This window comes from Herpailurus yagouaroundi, unplaced genomic scaffold (genome assembly GCF_014898765.1).
Source record: "Herpailurus yagouaroundi ecotype Mexico unplaced genomic scaffold, PumYag 100, whole genome shotgun sequence".
Lineage (NCBI taxonomy): Eukaryota > Metazoa > Chordata > Mammalia > Carnivora > Felidae > Herpailurus > Herpailurus yagouaroundi.
Window position 1 is genome coordinate 53,606,654 of NW_024412391.1, and position 23,021 is coordinate 53,629,674.

Here is a 23,021-nt window from a genome sequence, read left to right on the forward strand (position 1 = left end):
TGGGGCCGTGGGCAAATTAATTAAGTTCTTCTAGTTTCTGTCCTCTCATCTGCCGAATACAGATAATACTGGCTAATTCCTGGGTCACTGTAACAATAGTTAAGATAATCCTATACAAAGCATCTGCTAGAATATCTGAAACAAAGTAAATACTCCCTAAGTGGGTGGTCACTGTTTTATTATTAATGAAACTTGTTTGACATGAACACTTTCTTAGTACAAAAAAAGTTCCTAGATCTAGTTTAAGGTGTGCTCATTAGCTAATCTTATTCCTACATTAAATATTTATTCTGTACAAAATGATTAATGTAATCCATCCAATGAACGCTATTCATTACATTATCTGTTTCTAGGAACTTAAACAACATATTATTTATCTGTATTTCTTGGTAGATGTTAGTTTTTGTCTTTAAATGGCATTGACTCTAAATTTACTGAAGTCATGTATTCAGAGGCCTAAATACCAATCAGATGCCATAAAACACCAAGAAAATAGGTAATAAGTTGTTATCCTTGAGGAACTGACAACCTCAGGGAGACAAACAGGTGTGACCTTCAAGTAACCATGGCCCCAATTTGGCATAAGAGATGGAAATACTGGCAATGAAGTACCCAATTCTGGACACACATCCACTGTAAGATGTTGTCACCAGTTGGGGGAGGCTCCTCTGCAAGCATTTTCTTAGGTTTGTGGGTTTCTTCTGCATGATACTATGTTCTAAATAAATTGTAACTGTGGCAGTAACAGCATTTTAAGTGTTACAAAAGATTGGTCACTCTCAAAAGCCTTACTACTTGTTGTTTGAACAGCCACATCATTATTAAAGCATCATCAAACAACAGTTTCTTTGTTATACACTGAGATGAATAATTTCAAAGTATTTTCATGTGAGATGTTAGGGCTCAGATCTGCCCCAGCATGCAAAGATGAAGCCTTAAAAAGAAAACAGCTGGAGTTTAGAAAAGATTTTGTTAAATGCAAGAAATAATGATGAACATCTTCCAGGATTTCAGAAGTGTTAGTGAATGCTTCAAAATAAATAAAATAAAATAAAATAAAATAAATAAAATAAAATTAAATAAAATAAAATATAAAAAAAGAAAAAGAAAAAGATCAAAGGCATATGGCCAGAGGAAAATGAATTTCATTTCATATATGGCACTGTGGGGAGAAAGCGCGGTGGTAGGGATGCTTAACAAAAAAGGTCTAGATAATTATTCAAATATTTCTCTTTGAAGCAGATGGGTCTAGGAAGAAACATCATTACTAGTCCGCAGAGAAACAACAGTGACACGTAAACACTAATTTCTAAAAGAAGCTTTCAATGATGCCATAAATATGTTACGGATGCGCGCCCTGGAGGAATGACTGACTTCGAATTAGCAAGCAAGTCTTGCTTCTGAGCCACAGGAGGTGGTACACACTTCTATTTACCCCCTAGCTACCTACGGTGGTAGCTCAAAGCTCGAGGCAACATATTACAGTTGAATGAAGGTTGGATTAAGAGGCTAATCTAAGGCTATATATAGGCAGCAACACCAATTTAATCTCCGCCCCCTTCCCCTCCCCTCCCTATTTCCATAAATCTCAAGATCAGAGTTACAAAGACTGGGAACTCTGGCAGAGCAGAGGCCCTTCCTTCCCCCCTTCCCCCAGGCCGTCTCTCATAAACGAAGTATTAGTTTAAGTGTAAATTGCTTCCAAACATCCTTAACAGGCACCACAGGGCGATCAGATCCGGTTTTCTTCCACAGCTTCCACAGAGGCCAGAGGAGATGACAAGTAGTGTGTGTGTTGGGGGGGGGGGGTAAGGGGGGACGGTGTTAAGGCTTGCCAAAAGAGAACTATCTTCTTCAGACACTATTCTCACGATGCGTTCCCCTCGCGCGTCCTGGGGAGCTCTCCTCGCCATCCCGCCCCTAGCCCAAAGCCCCAGCGCCGGCCTCTGGGGAGCCGCATCTGGCCGTGCCACGCACGAGACCGTAAGCACCCGCCGCTTCTCACCGCGTGGCCCGCCCCCGCCAGCTCCCTGTCCCAGGGTCTCCCGGGGCGGCCAAATGGGGCGAGCGGCGAGTCTTCAGTCCCGGGTGCGGATATGCGATATATGCGATGGCAGTCGGGTGGAGGGCAGGCTTGCCCACCGGGGGGCAGGAAGCCGCCCCAGCAGGCACATGCTTCCTCCCCGCCAGCTCCGGCCCGGATGGAAGCCCCCCGGCGGGGCGGCGCCCGCGGTTCCCGCAGCCCTCCCGGCTTCCCGTGTCCCACCCGGGTTGCTTCTCACCTGTCCGAGGAGGTAGCGGCGACGCGCGAGACTGCAGGCTGCGGCGATCCCGGCAGCGGCGGTGGCACCCGCGGCAGTGGCGGCGGCAGACAATGGAGGAGTGAAGGACAGACACATTGACATCGACCCACGGAGCCCGGCGCAGCCCCGCCTCCCGCGCCGCCCCGCCTCCCAGCCCGCCCCCGGCCCGGGCTGCACCACTCCCGGGGAAATGGTGGGGGCTTACAGAGACAGACAGGGAGGTCTGTACGCCCCGAGCAGCCGCGGCCGGACAAAGATCATCTGGAAAGAGAATTTAAATGTTGCGTATGTCTAAATATGTGAACATAGTGGCAGTATGGGGATGGGAAACGTGGAAGAGGAGTTTCATCTCCCCCTCTGATTTTCTCCGTTGGGTTTTTCCTGGCCCGGCTGCTCCAATGGGAGCCTCTCGCTGCTGCCTCCTGTAGCTCCTCCTCCCGGCCCGGCCAATGACGCGCAGGGGGCGGTGACTGTCGCTGGGCTAGCGGCGACCGACCGCTCGGCTCGCCCGAGCTCGCCCGCTGCTCGCCCGCCGCTCGCCCGCCGGTGGGAGGGAGGAGAGAATTCGAACGCTTCCGTGGTTGGCTATTCGGGGTCCTGGGTTTCGAGCTGCCCCAGTGCGGCTGGCGTTCCTAACGCGCGCACACATATCGTTTCTTCTTAATACTTTCAAAGAAACAGAATCATCTTCAAGCTGGCGGGAGCAATGGTTCATATAACGAAAGGCGAGCTGACCCAGGAGGAAAAGGAGCTGCTGGAAGTCATCGGGAAAGGTATGGGTGCTGGGCTGCGACCGGGCGCTGCCTGCCTGGTCTGGGGGCGTGGCGGAGCCCTGGAGGCGCCCCTGGCCGGACTGACCCTCCGCTGCTTTTCAGCGACGTTGGCTGCCTCGCACCGGGAAATAGCGTTTCTCTCGATGGTCTCGGACCGGTTGCGTGGGCGGAGAGGAGCGGAGCGGGAAGCACTGCTGGGACTCGAGCTGAGGTTGCAGAGGTCCGTCTCCCAAATCAGCTTTTGGAAACATACACGTTTCCAGGCCCCAGCTCACATTGTAATGAGCGACCTCGGTGTGTGGGTCCCTGGATGCACATTCTTCAAAACTCTCAAGGTGATTTTGACCACCGTCAGTCCGGGCAACAGTGGCCTCAGGTTCTTAGAAGGGTGTCTAAAGGGCCGTTTCGACTTCCGGAGGCCGAAAGATCTGGATCCTTTAGCTGTCCCCGCCCCCGCCTGGGGGGTGGAGGGAGCTCCTAAGAAGGGTTCTTTATAAGGGCACAGAAGTAGGTCGGTAAATCGCTTCATTGAGGGTTCTACATCCTGGCCTCCCCGGCTTCCTTCCAGAAGCTCCTGGCCCCCGCAGGAACCCGCAGGGAAGCGAAGAGGTTGCCTAGGCGTCCACGGCCGTCGGCGCACTTAGCACAGCATGGATCTTCTCAGCGAGTTCTTCTGTGCTTTCCCTTCCACTCCCCCAACGCCTGTCCCACTTCCGCCGCTCCGGGTGCTGGGGCGGGAGATGCAGGCCGCGGGGACGAGCCTGAAGCCCTCAGTCCCCGAGTGGACGCCCCAGAGGAGCTCCCTGCTGAGTTCCGTTACCCGGCAGGTGACAAGAGTGTGACTACGTGGCTTCTCCTGCACGGTCACGGCTCCGGGATGGAGATGCATGGGACTGCGGACATAGTTAATGTGGTTGATTGAAGCTCAAGAGTGAGATAGCCACATCTGACCTGGAATGGCAGAGAGGCCACTTACCACAGCATAAAGGCTTCCCACTGTCCAGTCTTGTTTCTGTTAAGCAGCCAGGGTCAAATCTGGATCCCCCAGAGACCATGGCAGATTTATTTTTCATGCTGACAAGGCAAGTCTAAATGTAAAAGAAAAATCGGATTTGAACCCAACAGGTGCTGATGAACGGATCCCACCTCATCTGATGTCAACAATTTCAAGTCAGTCACATCTACATTCCTCATGCCAAGAGTTCTTTGCCTAGAACTGTGGGTCGTGTAGTTGCTGCTTTTATTGTTTCTTCTGCATGGTACTGGCCGACCTTTTTGACACTGCACTCTTTCTGTTTTTCCTGAGGCTCTGGGATTCCAGTCAGCAAACATGTAAGCCCCAGCTGTGTGCCCGGTACTTTGGTAGGCAAAAGGAAACAGGATCCACTCAAAATCCACCAGGGATGCACATTCTGCTTTTAAACAGTCAGAGCTATCAGTTTTTCAAAAGTGTAAACAAATGAACAGTTTTGTAAGGTGGGTTTCTGGAAGGGGCGGGTGGGGGGGTGGGGAGGGGGTGGAATCCTTGGAACATATTCCTAGGTGTACACCAATTTTTATTTTAAAGGTGGTATGAAAGAGAACTAATTAAGTTTAGTCTGGTTAGTGCTGTGATGTTTGTGGGCCCAAATGGTGCGTCAGGTTGCATTGGTTCACAGACAATGTGGTTCACCAATTTCATTGGCCCAACCCATGAGAATAACTGAGATGGACTTAGTCTGTGACGCATTCTTATCAAGGGAAGGTCCATGGGACATCTCTGTACTCTCAAAGAAAAATAATGGGAGATATGAGAAAATACCAACTATAGTCAGCCTTTATTGAATGTTGGTATGAGCTAGCGTAATTCTTAGCACTTTACAAGTATCGATGCATTTAATCTTGATGAGCTAGGAACTGTTATTATTTTTTATTTATTTTTGAGACACACACACACACACACACACACACACACACACACAGAGTGTGTGAGTTGGGGAGGGGCAGAGAGAGAGGCAGAGACACAGAATCCCAAGCAGGCTCCAGGCGCTGAGCTGTCAGCACAGAGCCAGATCTGGGGCTTGAACTCACAAACTGCGAGATCATGACCTGAGCCGAACGAAGTCCGACGCTTAACTGACTGATCCACCGAGGCATCATGAGCTAGGAATCCTACCACAATCATTTGCTGGTGATGTGGCCTTGGACACATTGCTTTTTCTGAGCTTCTGGTTCTACATGGTACCTACCCCACAACATTGCTAGAAGAATGCAACGAGTTAGCGTCTGTAAAGCATTTAAAATGCTTTTTGTGTTGTCTGTTATTACGGTAAATGAATCGACAAGTTGGATAACTTGCCCAGTGTCACACAGGGAATAAGTGACAGAACAGAGAGATCATTTGGCCCGTAGTCTTAGAAATATGCTGGAGTTGAAAACAGACCAAACAAAAAATGATACCAATACCACAGCAGTCCTTACCATATTCATTTCTAGAGGCAATTTAATTTCAACAAAACATTATCATCTGTCAAATTAATTTTAGTTTTAAATGTTACTGATTCCATAGTTTTGTGTGCATTTAATTTGAGAAACAACTTTTGGTTTATAGTTGAATAGAGTTCATAAACAAAGTTTATGTTTGTACTCATAAGAATCATTTTTTTTTTAAGTGGGTTGGTAGCGTTCTTAATGTTTTTGCTTTTGTCTATGTTTTCCCTTTGATACATTTCTCAACCTGGAGAAGTACTAGATTAGTCAGCACTAGTACTTGGAACTGACAACAAATTTTCAGCCAAGTGTGACCTGCCATGTTGGCCAATCTCAAATAAACTCAGCACATTTTTGAGTATCCCTTTTAGGCCTGTCACTGCCCTCTAGAAGTTAAGCAGACTGCAAGTGAGACTTAAAATCCAGAGAGTACTGAGTGTTGCTTCTGGACACCTTTAGAACAATTTCTTCTTCAAGTGAATTCACTTGGTAGGTCATTTACAGGTTACCTATTTATTAGAACACCCAGAAGAAGTTCCAGATAAAACCGGGAAGCTGTTTGGTATATACCATTTATATATTTCAGTTAATGATGGCATCCATTTTACAACTTTGAAGAAGAGAAAATTGAAATCACAGAAGCACATTTAATGGGCTTATATTAGGTGTAGATTGGCCTGTTTTTCTAAGTTCTGATATCTTTTTTGTTAAGCACTGAGGAAGCACTATTTCAAAATAAATAAAATCTTCCTTTAAGGGTATAAACCAGAAGATCTTCAATCACTTATCTTGTTTGGTACTTAACAAGAAAGGAATGTATTTACTACTTTTTTTTCTTTTCACTGTTTGCATAAAAGGGGTTATGTAATAGTCTTGGACAATAAGGTGTATTTCACCAACGATATTGAAGTATAATGAAAGAACAATCAATGGTGCATATTTAAAGTATATTCCACACCTTCTATATTTTCCTGCTGATGTTATTAAGTAAGGAAGATCAAATTAGAAATCATCACAAGGTTTTCCTCTTGGGGTATTTTGCTCATCTATTTTCCAAAATCTGGAAACCCAAACAGTTTGAAAAAAATTTTTCATCCCATTCCTTGCATTTCAGAAGGCTAACTGGTACTCAGTGATATGTGTGTGTATACCTCATCTTTTATTTACTTATTTTAAATTTCTCACTGACAGGGCAGATATAACTTAGATTGTTGGCCGCTGGGCTAAGCATTTTATACAATTATTGACCTGTTCCCTCATGTGAGCCGTAATCCCCAGATTCCCCCTAACATGTAGCATGCTTTGACAGGCTCACAGTCCCTATGGTGCTCTCCATTTACTGAGCAAACATCTCCTGATCAGATGAAAAATAATTTCAGTTATTTTTCACTGGCTAATGGAAATCAATTGAAGCGTCTTTCTTAAGTGAAATTAGGGTGCCGGAGTTTTTGTTCTGGTTTAATTCCTTTCTAAAGATGTGACAGAAAGTCTCTGATGAGAGGCCCAGGTATGGCTAATGTCCCATGTAGAACTTGCTCACTCATTCTGTAGCCCCTCATCCATTAGTACTAACTGTCCTCAGATGGAGTCCAGGGTGGGAAAAATGCACTGTTTATGAGGTAGCTGCTGTTGTAATCCAGAGACTTGTAGATCATTCGCCTGACACATTTCCCCAGCAGAGCTATTTCTCTGTCGATCTAAGAGACATTTCTCTGCCTGTCCCCTGTTGGTGTCAGACAACCAGATGACCTGCCTGCAGAGCAGGTCAGGGAGAAGGAAGCAGGCTGATCTTTATTCTGCATTCCACATTTAACTCTGGAAAACTAGCAGAATTTAGCATCTTCTTGAACTGTAATTTTCAGTTAAAAGACAGAAATAACTCCTCATTGTGGGATTCTCCTTTTATGTCCTTTCTGGAGGAGAGGCTTATCTCAACCTTTCTTCCTGAGAACATTCAATTTCATTTGTCTCGTCCCTGTCAAACCAGAAATTTTTTGGCAGAACGAGTGGCTGACTGTTATTAATGATGATAATAGCAACATTCTCTCTTGCAACTACTTGCTCCTGTCAGTATGCCTTACAGAAGACTGGAAAAACCTGACAGTTGTGGCCCAATTATGGCTTATTTCCAAATGTACAAAGGACTAACCTTCAGGTTTAAGTTAGAGGACTTTCAGTATGAGAGCCTGATTATTAACCAAAAAGCACTTTTATATGGAACCAGGCTTTAAAGATATGTTTACTTAAGCATTTCTAAACCAAGAATTCTATTATAAGTAGGTTGCCATCAATTCACAGGGCCTAGTGATGACAGAGAATATAAATACTGACTGTATTTTGAACTCCAATTATTACATTGACTGGAATTTAAGCTTTAGATGGTGGGCTGGACTAGATGCCCTTTAAGATTTCAGTATTAAGAGTCTTATTTATGCTTTGTGGTTACTGTATCACTGCCAAAAAGAAAATATGGCCAATTTAATATACTCTAAGGTCAGTGGAAGTAAAAACAAGATGGGGCTATTTTAGTTACTATAACTCTGTTCTGGGTAATTACTTTGTGGGAAAAATACTATGTGTTGATGCTTTGTTTCTTAACAATCTAACCAGACTAGTTTTAGTTTTACACATAACCCTTTAAAATTTGTTTCCGTGGTGTTAGATTTTTTCTGTTATGATGATAAATAACTTTAGTTTACATTTTCTTCTTCAGTCTTTTCTTTTTTTCTTTTTTTAAAGGTACTGTTCAAGAAGCAGGAACACTGTTAGCCAGCAAGAATGTCCGTGTCAACTGTTTGGATGAGGTAAAATTTAAATTTTTTTTTAATGTTTATTTATTTTTGAGAGAGAAACAAAGTACGAGTGGAGGAGGTGCAAAGAGAGAGGGAGACACAGAATCCAAAGCAGGCTCCAGGCTCCGAGCTGTCAGCACAGAGCCCGATGCCAGTTTCGAACTCACAGACCTGGAGATCATGACTTGAACCAAAGTCAGATGCTTAACCAACTGAGCCACCCAGGCGCCTGAGGTTAGATAAAATTTAAAAAGCTGAATAAAGTGTTTTATTTTCTATGAGAATGGATAATATATAAAATGCAGTAGTAGGAGTTCTTATCTAGCATTTGTGATTAAGTTATACTGATCTCTAAACCAAGTGTAAGCAGGTAGTTTACAAAATACAAATAAGCATGTAAAAACATGTTTAATTTTATTAATAATCAAATAAGTCCAAATGAAACCAAATCATATTATTTCTTGTAAAGTGTGGGAAACATTGGACCTTTTACATACTAATGGATTAGGTATAAATTGGCGTCACATTCTGGAGAACATTTTAGAATATGTGCCATTTTTAAATGTACGTACTTTTGATACAGCAATTCTACTTCTAGGGAAAGTTAACTGAACCTAACCTCAACTTTCTAGTATAGTTGCTTTCCAAAATAACTTTCTGCAATGAAGGCGATGTCTGTTCTGAGCTGTCTGATACCAGCCATTAGCCATGGGTGGCTCGTGGCTACTTGATTATTCAGTGTGGTTCTAGTGCTGGAAAGTTTACATCACTTGCTCGTGCAGAAGGGGAAGGGGTTTTATTGATCCTTTCCCCAGACATAGGTAGCAAAATTAATGTCAGACGAATTAAAGTTTCAAGCAAAAAATTTTAAAAATTTTTAAAAAGATGAAGACTCTCATAGATTAAATTAGTAATCCACCAAGAACATACTAGCCTTAGGTGTTCACTTAAAAGCTTAGGACTTTGAGATTCATAGAGAAAAAGATAGAATTCAAAGGAGCAATTTGTAAAACTGCCAAAACACTTTGACAAACCACTAGGTTAAGTAGAAAAAAAGTAATACAGGGAACAGAAAATTTGGATAACTAATTGACAGTGTACTAAGATAGAAAAAACAATAGTACATTTTCTTTTACCTGGAACATTGATAAAAATTAGTCTGTGTTATACTATCTTACAAAGGAAATTTTAGCTAATTTCAAAGAAGTTTACCTAATGCAGTAGTAGACATTACAAATAAACAAAAATATGATCTCAATAATAAAGCAACTTGAAAAATTAATTTTAACTGTCAGTAGTTCTTGGTTAAAAGAAGAAATAGAAGTAGGAATTGTCTACTATTTAAAACTGAGAACATTTATCAAAAGCTACTATTTATCAAAAGCTGTGGTATGTGGCCAAAGTGATATTCAGGGAAAATTTGCATTTGTCACATTTATCATCATTGCTATTATTATTATTATTATTATTATTATTATTATTATTATTTTGCAGCATTTATTGTACTTTCAACTTGTGTGGTATTCTGAGCTTTCAACTAAAAATTGTTTTAAAAGATTAGGGTATGCTCAGAGAATAAAAGGAGTGAATGAATGAATTAAAATAGAAATAAACATTTAAAAAAGCCATCAGGCACAAGCAACAAAAGAAAAAAATTAAAATAAAAAGGTTTGTGCTTCAAGGTATACCATTAAACAGTGAGGAGATAATCCCACAGAATGGTTCTACAAATCCTATCTGATAAGGGAATTGTAACTAGAAGCTATTATGAACTCCTACAACTCAACAGTAAAAAAGACAAATAACACTATTAAAAACTGGACAAAGGATCTAAATAGATACTGTTCCAAAAGATACTCAAATGACCAATGTGCACATGAAAAAATGCTCAGTATGAGCTGCCAGGGAACTGCAAATCAAAACTGCAGTGAGATACCATGGGACACCTGCTGGGATGGGTATAATAAAAAAGATAAATAATAATAAGCATTGGTGAGGTTGTGAAGAAATGGGAATCCTCATTGATTGTTGGTGGGTAAATGGCACAGCCAGTCTAGAAAACAGGTTGACCATTCCTCCCTTGATTAAACATAGAGTTTTCATATGGCCCAGCAATCCTAGGTGTATTTTCCTAAGAAAAATAGAGCATATGTCAACACAAAAACTTGCTTATGAACGTTTATAGCAGCATTATTCTTAATAGCCAAAGTTAGAAACAACCCAAATGTCCATCAGCTGATGAGCAGATAAACAAAATGTAGTATATCCGTACAGTGGAAAAGTCCTTCATAAAAAGGAGTGAAGGACTGGTAAATGCTACAACATGGATGAACCTTGAAAACATTTGCCAAGTCAAAGAAGCCCGTCGCAGAATACTAAATATTATGATTCCATTTGTAGGAGCTGTCCAAAATAAGCAAATCCATAGGGACAGAAAGTAAATTAGTGGTTGCCTAGGGCTGGGTAGGAAGGTGGTGGGGCGGGTGGGGGGGGAGGGGGTCCCTGATAATGGATAGGTGGTTCCTTGTGGGGGAAATAAAAATATCCTAAAATTGATTGTGGTGATCCTTGTACAACCCTGCAAATATACTGAAAACTATTTGATTGTATGTATTAAATGGTGAATTTTGTGGTATGCGAATTATGTATCTCAATAAAGCTGTTTAAAAAGGATAGAAAAAACCAAAGTTCTCAGCATAAGACCAAAATATTAGACACAGTCTGGAAAGTATGAGCCAGAAAATGATGTATATAAGTACCAAGAAAGTAAGAGAGAGTATAACTGCAGTTATAAAGGAAATTTTCATAAGTTTTTGTGTTGAAGCCAATATATATGAAAACCCATATAACAGTAACTTTATAGAAAAATAAAAATGAATATATTCATCTCATATAGAAGTAGAAAAACTAGAATAATTAAGGAAAATTTGTGTAAATATATTTAAATGCCAACCACTTCCTAAAGCTGCAAACCTGAGTATGCTTTACAAAATGTTCAAGGACTTCTCATTTTACACAGATTGCAGTTAGTTCATAAAAAGATGGGAAGATACCCAACTCATTTGATAAGACTAGCGTAACACTGATGCCAAAATAGGAAAAAGACCAAGAAAACCTTGGACCCAATTCAGTTTATAACTCAGATACAAAAACTCTAAGATACTAGCAAATTGATCCAGTAGTATGTCAAAATAATAATTAAATAATAACCAAGTAAGGTTTCTCCAAAAGTGATAGGATGGTTCAATTTAAGAGAATCTTTCAATATTATCCATTATATTACAGAATAAAAGAATCACCTATGTTTATCTCAACGGATGCTATAATACCTTTGATAACATTTAGTGTCCATTGATGGTAAAAGCTCTTAACAGATTAGGATAGAATAGGTTTTTTTGGTAACTTGATAAAAGATTTGTGGAAACCTTCCCCAAACAGTAGCATCCTGCTTAATGTTAAAACATTAGACACACTTTCATATTTAATGGTAAAACCCTAGAAGCATGAGAATCAGGACAAGGAGATTCCTGAAGATTCTGTGAGCAAACTGCAGACAGATTAGGCCTCCTCGGTGTTCCTTGAAGGCAATACCCTTTGCTCTCAAAGTTTCCGACTTGCATTCCCTTTACCTGGAGCATTCTTCCCCTAGTTATTTAAATTCTTTGTGTCTTCACTCCCTCAGGAAGGTTTTGTTCAAATGCCACCTCCTTAGAGGGACATTTCTTAACTGTCCTTTTATTTAAAAATAATAATCTTTTTCTCTCTGGCATTCTGTTTCCCTCTTACTCAATGTTCTTTCCCTGTAGCGTTTGTATTACCCCTGCCTTATCACCTCAACTAAAATTTAAATGTCAGGGACTTAGACTGGAGGAGCATGGTATTTGTTCATTGCTATCCACAGTGCATACATCTGTGTCTGACATATATTAAGCACTCAGTAAAGATAATACGTAGTAATCATTGCATTCAAAGTTTATAATTTTTTGTTCTAAGTTATTATAACCCTTAGTAAAAAGAAAGAAAAGCTTAGTATAAATTATCACCTAACATGTTTGGCTTCTCTTACCTAGGGTCATCCAGGCCAGCACTGAAATTTGATACAGGAAAAGCATACGCTGTATTACAGACATGACAAGGATAACAGGTTCAGAGAATGCACAACAAATGATATGTTTGGGTTTGCTCATTACCTCTTTGAAAAAAAGCTCTCATTGATTAGTTCTGAAAACCAATCCCTGTTACGAAGACCAATGATAAATAAGAAAGAGCAAAAATAAAGAAAAATTAAAAGGGAGAGAGAGAGTCAGCAGAAAAGGAGTATCAGGAAACAGGAAGGCAGTCAGGTAAATGGACTTCAGAAGTGATCAACAGAGAGGACAGTTAAAACACAAGCAGACAAAAAAAAGTGAAGACACTTTGCAATTGCAATGTAAGACTCAAAAACTTTGCACATCTCCTTTGTTCTGAAACATCTTTTCACACTGTGTGGAAAGCTGCTTTAGAGTTATGTATTTATTTATTTTAAATATATAGGACAGTTCTTCGGTGTCAGACTTATAACCTTTACTTATACAATGGGATTGCTGTGTGATAAATCGCCTACCTGCCTGTACTGTGTCCTTCTTTTCCCCCAGGCTGCACCTAGCTTCTTATGTCTAGGTTATAGCATCCTACGGGGCTACCACCCTAGTCTTGCTTTGAATGCATTTTTGTCTTATTCAAAAGGTAATAACCATATAATTCATCCCCACTTTCTTAGAGCTGCCTCTGTGTAGTGAGATCCTGATTACCCATGCCCACTCGAACCACTCCCAACCTTTAAATACCTAGTCCTTGTAGATACTCCCAACAAAGGGAGTCTTAACATTATAATCTTACCAGTTTTTTATTGTTCTCAAGAAACATTGGCTACTCCTACTAAGATGTCTCTTGTACAGCCCCTTGAAAGGTCTCAGCCTTTGTATAATTCTTATATCAGTTAACACTTCTAGAATATTGATGGCTTGTGTTCATAATCATAGTGTGGACTCATAAAGAACAATTCAAATTATGTTGACATTCTAAAATTTACTACAGTAACAGATTCTACTTTTAATGTTTATTTATTTTTGTGTGAGTGGGGGAGGGGCAGAGAGAGAGAAGGAGACACAGAAACTGAAACAGGCTCCAGACTCTGAGCTGTCAGCACAGAGCCCGATGCGGGGCTCAAACCCACGAACCGTGAGATCATGACCTGAGCCGAAGTCAGACACTTAACCGACTGAGCCACCCAGGTGCCCCCAGATTCTACATTTTAGAGAAGTCTTCATCCAAAACAGCTTTGAAATTCCAGCACTTAAAGAGTTTTTCCTGGTTTGCTTTGAAAATCCACTTAGAGAACACCTTGCTCATTTATCTACTATGTAGCATCAGATACTCAGAACAAATAAGGTTGGATGTTTCACTGGATATGCACAAAACATGCAGACTAAACAATGTAGTGTGAATATGACCAATCATTTCTTGATATTTATATTGTATATATGATGAAATCATATATATAATCAAAATGTAAATGTGGTTTGGGGTATCATTTTAAAAATGATACTATTATAATATACATTTCCAGTATCTTGTTTTTCTCATTGGCAGTAATTCATGGAAATTTCTCCAATTCGTTAGATACAGATGCATTCAGTCAAGAGGTTCACGATTACTCTTTTCGTGGTTATGATTTACAAGTGGATACAACATGCTTTATTCAACCTTCTCATTGATAGGCATTCTGATTGTTTGAGATGTTTTTGTTTTCATGTTTATGCATTTGTATCCGTTAATTTGTTTCTCCAGTAGCTAAGTATGTGTGGTAGAGATGCGAACCCTGATGATCTAGGTTCTTGTGCCTCCCTGGCCATTTTACTGGCTATGTGAGGTTGAGCAAATCTTCTTTGAAACTATTTGCTAATGAAAAATTATCAGATAACAAAACTTATTTTTCCTCAGTAGTTTATGAAAGATCCAAGTGAGAAAGTCAACATAAAAGTACTTTATGAGTTTATTAATTCATGTTTCTTTTATGTTTTTAGTTTAATTTCAGGAGTTGTTCATAGGAGAAAAGGTAAATAAATATAATTAATACTTTTTCCCTTTTTGTTACAGAATGGAATGACTCCTCTAATGCACGCTGCATATAAAGGAAAACTTGATATGTGCAGATTACTTCTGCGACATGGAGCTGATGTAAATTGTCATCAGCATGAACATGGATACACAGCCCTCATGTTTGCTGCACTTTCTGGTGACGTTTTAGAATTTATTCTAATGTATCAGTATCAGTCACCTATGCAAAATTTTTATAAGTACATAGATACTTTTAAATTACATGCTTTTTTATTATAGTAATTTTAAGGTCAATTCTTACAGGAAAGGTGGGAATTGGTTCTTGAAAGGTTGTAATGTATAAAGTATGTTATATAGTTAATTTGGTGATATGTTTCTTTGCTTATTTAAATCAGCTGATTGTATGGACAATATATTTTGTGTAGAGTTAAGGAGTTGGATCATTATTCTTTCAAGTGAGTTCCATTAACGTTCTGTATCTTTGTATGTTGAAGTAATATGAAAACTTCTTTGGTCTCTTGAAAAAATAGCTGCTATGTTAGAGCTGTCTGTTTGCTTCACTGACATTTATGTACTAAATATGCTGATCCAGTTAGAAACTTACTCTGATTTGTGAATAAAGACAGTTGGGAAATATTTACAATTAATTGGAGTCATCTGTATTTGTAGGTGTTTTTGTTTTGTTTTTTTTTTGTTTTGTTTTTTTGTTTTTTTCTTTAAGAAAAGGAAGATATAATACTCTCATACCTTAAAAACAGTAATCTATATTTTTATAATCCTGGAAGAGGAAAGCATTTCTGGAGAAGGGGTGGGGATAGCTTAAATAGATAATGGGGATTAAGGAATGCCCTTGATGTGATGAGCAGTGGGTGTTGTATGGAAGTGATGAATCACCAAATTCTATACCTGAAACTAATATTGCACTGTATGTTAACTAGCTTGAATTTAAATAAAAACTTGGAGGGGAAAAAAGGAGGAAAGCCTTTCTAAGTGTGATATATAAAATATACAATATAAAAAGGACAACATTGACCAACTTGGTTATATATAATCTTAACATTTCCAAATATAGAATATACCAATGTATAAAGTACAAATGAAAAACTGAGGAAAATATTCATTATATATCTTAAAGGGTCATATTATTATGTAGCAGGAGCTCTCATAAATCATACAGAAACAAGTACTGCAATAGAAAATTGGACAGAAAATTGAACAGAGAACAAAAGACATAGAGCTGGCCCATAAGGATATAAAATATTTTCACCAATTAGCAAAGAAATGCAGTTGGGAAAATAAATGATCATTTGTCACTCACTGTATTGGCAGAGGTTAAGGAAGAGTGATCATGTCCAGCGTCAGCATAGGGACTTCTCTGCACTGTTTTGGCATATGCACATCTGCCCAACCTGCTAGAAGTCAGCCTGGCAAAATGCCTTTAAAATAGGCATAACTTTGATTCTGCAGTGTTTTCCAGGAACTGTTCCATCCTGCAGAAATTAATGGAAAATGCTGGTCACTAAGTATAGTTCATAATAGCAAAATATCTGTAATGATTACATTAGCAATAGAATGCAAATAGAATAAAAGCAAATGATAGACCGTCACCTGTTGTATCATTATTCCAGGGCCTGTGGATGTGAGGATTGGGATGGATTAGTAGTAGATATTAAGGGGAGATTTTTCATTTTATCACTCTTTGTTGTTGATATTTTTTGTTTTTTTTCACTTTATACATTATCAGTAAAAAAATACATTTTGTTAAAAAAAAAAAAGTGATACTCAGTTCCATACCGTCTTTGTATTGCCTGATGTTTTTCCCCCAAAATGAGGTTAATCTCTATATGGGTTTTTGTATTATTTTACTCTTTACTCTGGTTATGATTTACATTTCAGAGAAAATGAAAATATTCACAAGATAGAAACCTAAAACTAAATGAGGAAAAAGGGTACAGATCATTTGAAGGAGGTGTTTTCAGTTGGGCATTTCCTTAATATTAACAGATACGTTCCCTTCTAACATCAGGTAACAAAGACATCACGTGGGTAATGTTGGAAGCTGGTGCTGAGACAGATGTTGTCAACTCTGTAGGAAGAACAGCAGCTCAGATGGCAGCCTTTGTGGGTGAGTTTTTACGGCATTTTTTAATTAGGTTGTATCCAAAATGTCCTCCGTGAAGAAATAGCACTTCGCTTCTCAGAGTACAAATAGTGTCATGTTCAGTTTTAAAAAAGCAAAATGTTTACACTTTGCTGGGTTTTGTCTAACTTAATGAAACGTCCAGTGACCCTTTGGAGAAAATGAGCAAGCTATCTTGAATTTCCACCTTGTGAGATACAAAGAATAGTGGGGCCATTTTAGTTGTAGTTAAATGCTTTGATGACTGTATCTTATTTCTCTAAGGAAGTAGTTTAACCTAAAGTCAAGAACATGAACTGTGAAGTCAATAGTCCTCAATTGAAATCCTGGCTGTGCCAGTCAGTAGCAGGTTACTTAATTATTCTGACCTTTACTTTATCCATTGTAACATGTTCCTGGTTATTGAAAGGATTAAATGAGATGTTGACTTCCGGAGCTTTATGGGTAGCACTAAATAGGTGTCATCAGTTACTGTTGCTAATAAAAATGGCAACAATGCAGTTTTTTCATAGAAAGGAGCATTAATAATAGTGTAATATATAGCTGTTTCATTTTCATCCTCATCAAGCACAAACTTTTATTGTGTTGTGCCCAGTATTTCTTGGTGTATTAATCCTGCTACTGGACATAATATGAGGGGTTTGGAAGAGAGTGGCGTGAATATTTGGTCGTTGGTGTTTTAGTCCCACTGAGTTAGCAGTTAAGGAAAGTCCAAAAATAGACAAGCAAATATATAAACCTCTGATTTATTGGGGATGCAGCAAGTGACTTTTTAGGACTGATAAGTCATTAAACAAATAATTATTGTTTGCAACCTATATACCAAGCATCACTGTAGGTGCTTTGGATACAGTGGTGAATGAAACAGAGGCTCTTCATGTGTTCAGGCAGTTGGAGGCTAATAGCAATGACAACCATTGTGAAAATATACTTCAAGGCACATCTTAAGGGTTTCATAGAAATACATCAAATAGAGGGATCTTGTATCCTCTTCCAAGGAAGTTTTGAGAGAAATTACATTTAAGCCATGGAAATTAGTCTCGTACAGGAGGGCAATAACTGTATGTTTTGTTCAATTTTGTTACTAAATTATCTCAAAACACTAATAGTAGCTACCAGTGATTAAGTCAGATAGTCACTGAGTCAGCTCTGTGAGAGCGAATATCCTTATTTTATCTCAATTTCAGGAGGATTTAAGTATGGTCTTGCAGTACAAACTTCAGAGAAATATTTATCTCCCACAGTTAGAGTCTCCCTGGTTGCCCCCAGCTTACCACTAGGCTCATTTTGAGGGTGTCAGTACAAAGGGGAAATAAGACTCATCCAGGAAGCTTGGTTCTCATATTTTAGTTCACGTCTGCTGCTAATTCATTACAAGATCGTGGGCACATCTCTTCTCTGCAGGACTCAGTTTTCTGATCTGTGCCCTGAGCACTAGCAGTTAGATGAAATGAGGTTCTACTGAACTCCCAGTTTTCATCATGTCCACGATGTAGCAAATGAGAGCGCAGACAGAGGTTCAGTAACTTTCCTCAGGTCACAGGGCTGGAAGTGGAGAGGCCTCTTTTTTCACACATGAATACGATGCTCTTTTACTTTCCTTTCTCTTAACACCACTAGATCCATAGAAATCTAAGGTAGAAATTGTCCCCAGTCCCATCCTAAAATAAGAGAATTGTTTGCATTCCGTTTGAATCTCACAGACGAGAATTAAACCCTTTTGGTCTACACGATATTTTCCATTACAGGTAGTCTTTTTAAAAATTCATCCACCCCCTCTTACTGCCCTCAAGCGGAATGGTTTGTATCAATATGTGCACGCATATGAATGATTTTTATCTTTTAAAAAAGATTTTTATCTTCTAAAAAAGATTTATCTTACAAATATATTTCTTATAACTTGTTTCCTTCACTTACTAGTATGCCATGGAAGTCCCTCTCATCTCACTGGATATAAATTCAGTTATTTCCACTGAATTTATGTCATATTCCATATGACTCAGACGTACCACAGTGCATTTGGCTCTCCCCTACTGATAGTTTTTAAAAATCATTTCACTACAAATGATGTAATAATGATCCTTGGTCATATATTTTTACACGACAGTGCTATAATACCTATAACACACAGGGTATGTATTTTTAATTTCAGTGTAAGTCTAGATTGTCTTTTAAAGAAGGGCATAATAGTTCACATTCTTATTTTTTTATTAAAAAACTAAAAAAAATTAATTATTTTTTTAAAATTTACATTTATTAATTTTTGAGAGACATAGAGTGCATTTGGGGGAGGGGAAGAGAGAGAGAAGGAGACACAGAATCCAAAGTAGACTCCAGGCTCTGAGCAAGCTGTCAGCACAGAGTGGGGCTCGAACAAACTGTGAGATCATGACCTAAGCCAAAATCAAGACTTGTACGCTTAACTGACTGAGCCACCCAGGTGCCCCATGATTCACATTCTTTTTTTTTTTTTTTTTTTCTTTAAAGTTTGTTTATTTTTCAGACAGAGACAGAGTGCGAGCATGGGTGGGGCAGAGAGAGGGAGACACAGAATCTGAAGCCGACTCCAGGCTCAGAGCTGTCAGCCCAGAGCCTGATGCAGGGCTCGAACTCATGAACTGCAAGATCATGACCTGAGCCACAGTTGGACGCTTAACCAACTGAGCCACCCAGATGCACCCGCCCCCCCACGCGCCACACACACACAATTCACATTCTTAGGAACATCTTCATCAGAACTGGGTGCTTTCACTTTTTTGCCAATCTGGTAGTTGAAAAGATGGTATATTGTAAATTTACATTCCCCTCATTATTCACGAAATTAAGTTATTTTCTGCTGTTGGTCATTTCTATTTCTCTTTTTTGTGGACGCTCATACTCATTATTTAACCTTTGGGTTGTCTTTTTCTTACTGTTTTGAGGAGCTTTATGTGTATTATGGTTGCTAACCCTTTTTCTATCAAGTGTATTTCAAATAGTTATATTTCCTTCTTTTGACTTTATGGGAACTTTTGCCATAGAAAATTTATTTTTAAGTAATCATAGTTTTTCTTTTATAGTTTCCGTGGTTCTTGTCTTGTCAGAAGAGTTCTTAAATATGGGTTAGTTGAGGATTCTCCTAATTGCCCTTCAATTTTATTTTATTTTTTTTTGTACTTTCAAAATTTAATTTTTTAGAGTTTATTTCCCCCTGGATATGTAGTTAATTGTGATAGCACCACTTATTAAACCACCCAGCATTTTCCCACTAAATTGTAATACCACTTTTGTGGTAAGTTAATTTCTCTTATATACTGGTATCTATTTTTGGGCCCCATATTCTCTTCTACAGGCCTGCTTGTCACTCTCTGTATCAATACCATATTGTTTGATCACATTGACTTTAAACCGCATGTTCCCTTCAGGTCTTCCCGTTTGAATACCTTCCTCTGTCCCCCCATTTTTTTTGGTTCTTGTTGGACTTTTATTAAATAGTTATATAATTATTTTCAGAGAATTGACCACTGTATGATAAGACATGCTATTCAATCGCATGGTATGCGGATATATTGATTTTTGTGTATGTGTGTGTGTTTTAGAACTTATTTTTGGTACCTTAATAATATTCATTATATTCCCTCAGATCAGTTCTTTCTTTTAAATGAAACTCCATTCTTTTACAATTTACTTCTAGGTAATTTGTAGTTATTGCCCATATTGTAAGGAGAATTCCCACTACCACTGACTGCCACACTGTGTCATTTCTAGCTGGTTATGGGTAATAAGGAGAAAGCCATTGATTTCTGTATTGTTCTTGTTATTCTTATTAGAGTCTCCTAATATAGAGTCTCATTATAGCTTTTCAATTGCATTTATTTTCTGTTTGAATTTGCTTCAGGCTTCAAAGTAAGAAGCAACAATAGTAGTGAAAATCGACATGTCTAGGTTTTTTTTCCTGTTTTTAATGGTAATATTTTTAGCTCTTCCCTTTTTATGAAATTGCTAGTGGTTTTATTGGTACAGAATCTACTAATATACTTTTTCATAAATTATAATGATTCTTGATTCCTTTTTGGTTTTTTGCCTTTGTCAATAACCTCTTTGCTGATCTCTTTATTTTCCATCTTTATTATTTCATTTTAGTAGTGTAACTACTTCTATACCTGTATGTTTATAAACCCATGTAGGTGTGCTCTGTTCTCTAACCCAGAATGAGATATTCTTTCTTTTAACAGGTATTCAGCTTATGCATATTTGTGGTTATTGATAAACTTGACTACGTACCTCCTCTTTTACCACATTTTTACACTTTGTTTTACTTGGTGGTTTTGTGTGCGTGTGCGTGTGCGTGTGTGTGTGTGTGTGTGTGTGTGTGTGTGTGTGTGCTTAATGTGACTGGCCTGGTCATGTTAGAGTACACTTATTTCTTCTTTTATTAACTCGAAAGATCAAGAATGCTTTCCCATTCCACTAATGCTTACTTTCCTATTCACGACATTCCCAGTCAAACCCATATTTGTTGGTTATTTAAAAACAAGAACATGGGAATGCAAGCTGGTGCAGCCACTCTGGAAAACAGTATGGAGGTTCCTCAAAAAACTAAAAATAGAACTACCCTACGACCCAGCAATTTCACTACTAGGCATTTATCCACAGGATACAGGTGTGCTGTTTTGAAGGGACACATGCACCCCCCATGTTTATAGCAGCACTATCAACAATAGCGAAAGTATGGAAAGAGCCCAAATGTCCATCGACGGATGAATGGATAAAGAAGATGTGGCATATATATATACACACACACACACACACACACACACACACACACACAATGGAGTATTACTCGGCAATCAAAAAGAATGAAATCTTGCCATTTGAAACTATGTGGATGGAACTGAAGGGTATTATGCTAAGTGAAATTAGTCAGTCAGAGAAAGACAAAAATCATATGACTTCACTCATATGAGGACTTTAAGAGACAAAACGAACAAAAGGGAAGGGAAACAAAAATAATATAAAAACAGGGAGGGGGACAAAATAGAAGAGACTCATAAATATGGAGAACAAACTGAGGGTTACTGGAGGGGTTGTGGGAGGGGAGATGGGCTACATGGATAAGGGGCATTAGGGAATCTACTCCAGAAATCATTGTTGCACTCTATGCTAACTAATTTGGATGCAAATTTTAAAAAATAAAAAATAGAATTAAAAAAAAAGAACCAGGCAAGGAAAAAAAAACAAAAAAAACAAAAAACAAGAACAAAATTCTCCTCTATGTCCCACCCCCAAGGAACTGTATTTGCCCATTTAGCAATTCGAACATGAGAACATACTTCGAAACTCATTGATTTCTCTACATTTCTCTGTTTTGCCTTATCAGGCCTGGGACTTTCCTTTCCTCCTCCACCACTGCCACCAGCTGTGGACTTTGCTGAGGGAGTTTAGTATTTTTAGTCCCGATATGTAATTAGAGTGTCATTCAAAGTGTGTTACTTCTCTTCCAGTAATCCTCATAGTCAACTCATGCTGCCTCCACCCACTATTCAGACTAGCCATCTCTGCTACCAGGCGTTCTCCACTCCTCTCCCCTCCCCCCTAGCTCCATCTGGAGCTCTCTGTGTTCTCATTTAGGTTTGGGCTACAGGACCTTCTGGGATGGTTTGTAGGTTGAATCTGGTTTGAAACATATCATAACAGAAATTCTCTTTCTCTCTGAAACGTGAGTCATCCCTGGGTAGTTTCATGGTTCTTGTATCACTGTGCTTTTCCCTCAGTCATTTGTAGAACTTCCTTCACACTTTCCTACGTACTTATAAATGAGAATTTATTTTCCTTAGTAAACTTTCCATATATCATTCTGGAAGTATGTTTTGAAATTTCAGCCTATCCTAGAAAATAAAACATTTTACTAAGATGTGTTTAGTTGTGTGTGTGTGTGTGTGTGTGTGTGTGTGTTCTCAGTAATCCTTCCTAAGACTGACTCAGTGACCCTATTCAATCAGGAAGACTTAAGTCTAGTGATAGCAGTTCTGGCCCCAGATTATACACTGCCCCCCACCCCCTGCCGCCTGCCCCCAGCATGTATTTTCTGCAGTGATAGTACTGTTTTATTTGTATTTACTCAGAATTCATAAATTAAATACCAGTAAAACTAAATATTTGTTTTGGTTATAAGTATATACATCAGTCTAATATAAATTATTAGCTGATTATTTAAAATAAAATATCAAAATAATGTAAGCACTACCTAAAATGTAAAAAAGATTAATGCTGAAAATATTATTATTTTGTCCTTCTTACAAAGATGGAATCTTAAGAAGCCTCTCTCTTCCTGTGACTGTGTCATTGATACATAGCTGGTATTTTTAATGTACCAATTTTGCCACTGCTCACAGGGACTGTCCTGACTCTATTAGTTGAGAGGCTGATGAGAACACATAGTAACAAGCTAATTCTCTATTTACCC

At 38.9% G+C, this 23,021-nt stretch overlaps 2 protein-coding genes across 3 annotated transcripts in view; one reads left to right on the plus strand and one right to left on the minus strand.

The window, feature by feature from the left end:
- BZW2 (basic leucine zipper and W2 domains 2) overlaps window positions 1-2,381 on the minus strand; it is a 65,152-nt gene extending 62,771 nt beyond the window's left edge. Inside the window, exon 1 of the mRNA XM_040472520.1 lies at window positions 2,283-2,381. The gene's annotated coding sequence lies outside the window, so the exon portion shown is untranslated. The remainder of the gene's footprint in view (window positions 1-2,282) is intronic.
- A 388-nt stretch (window positions 2,382-2,769) lies between these two features.
- ANKMY2 (ankyrin repeat and MYND domain containing 2) overlaps window positions 2,770-23,021 on the plus strand; it is a 37,508-nt gene continuing 17,256 nt past the window's right edge. The window contains exons 1-4 of one of the 2 annotated variants that reach the window (XM_040472518.1): window positions 2,770-3,076; window positions 8,285-8,349; window positions 14,476-14,614; window positions 16,463-16,561. In XM_040472518.1, the coding sequence (XP_040328452.1) occupies window positions 3,010-3,076; window positions 8,285-8,349; window positions 14,476-14,614; window positions 16,463-16,561 (370 nt within the window). In that variant the 5' untranslated portion in view covers window positions 2,770-3,009. The remainder of the gene's footprint in view (window positions 3,077-8,284; window positions 8,350-14,475; window positions 14,615-16,462; window positions 16,562-23,021) is intronic. The other variant, XM_040472517.1, reaches the window with a different exon arrangement.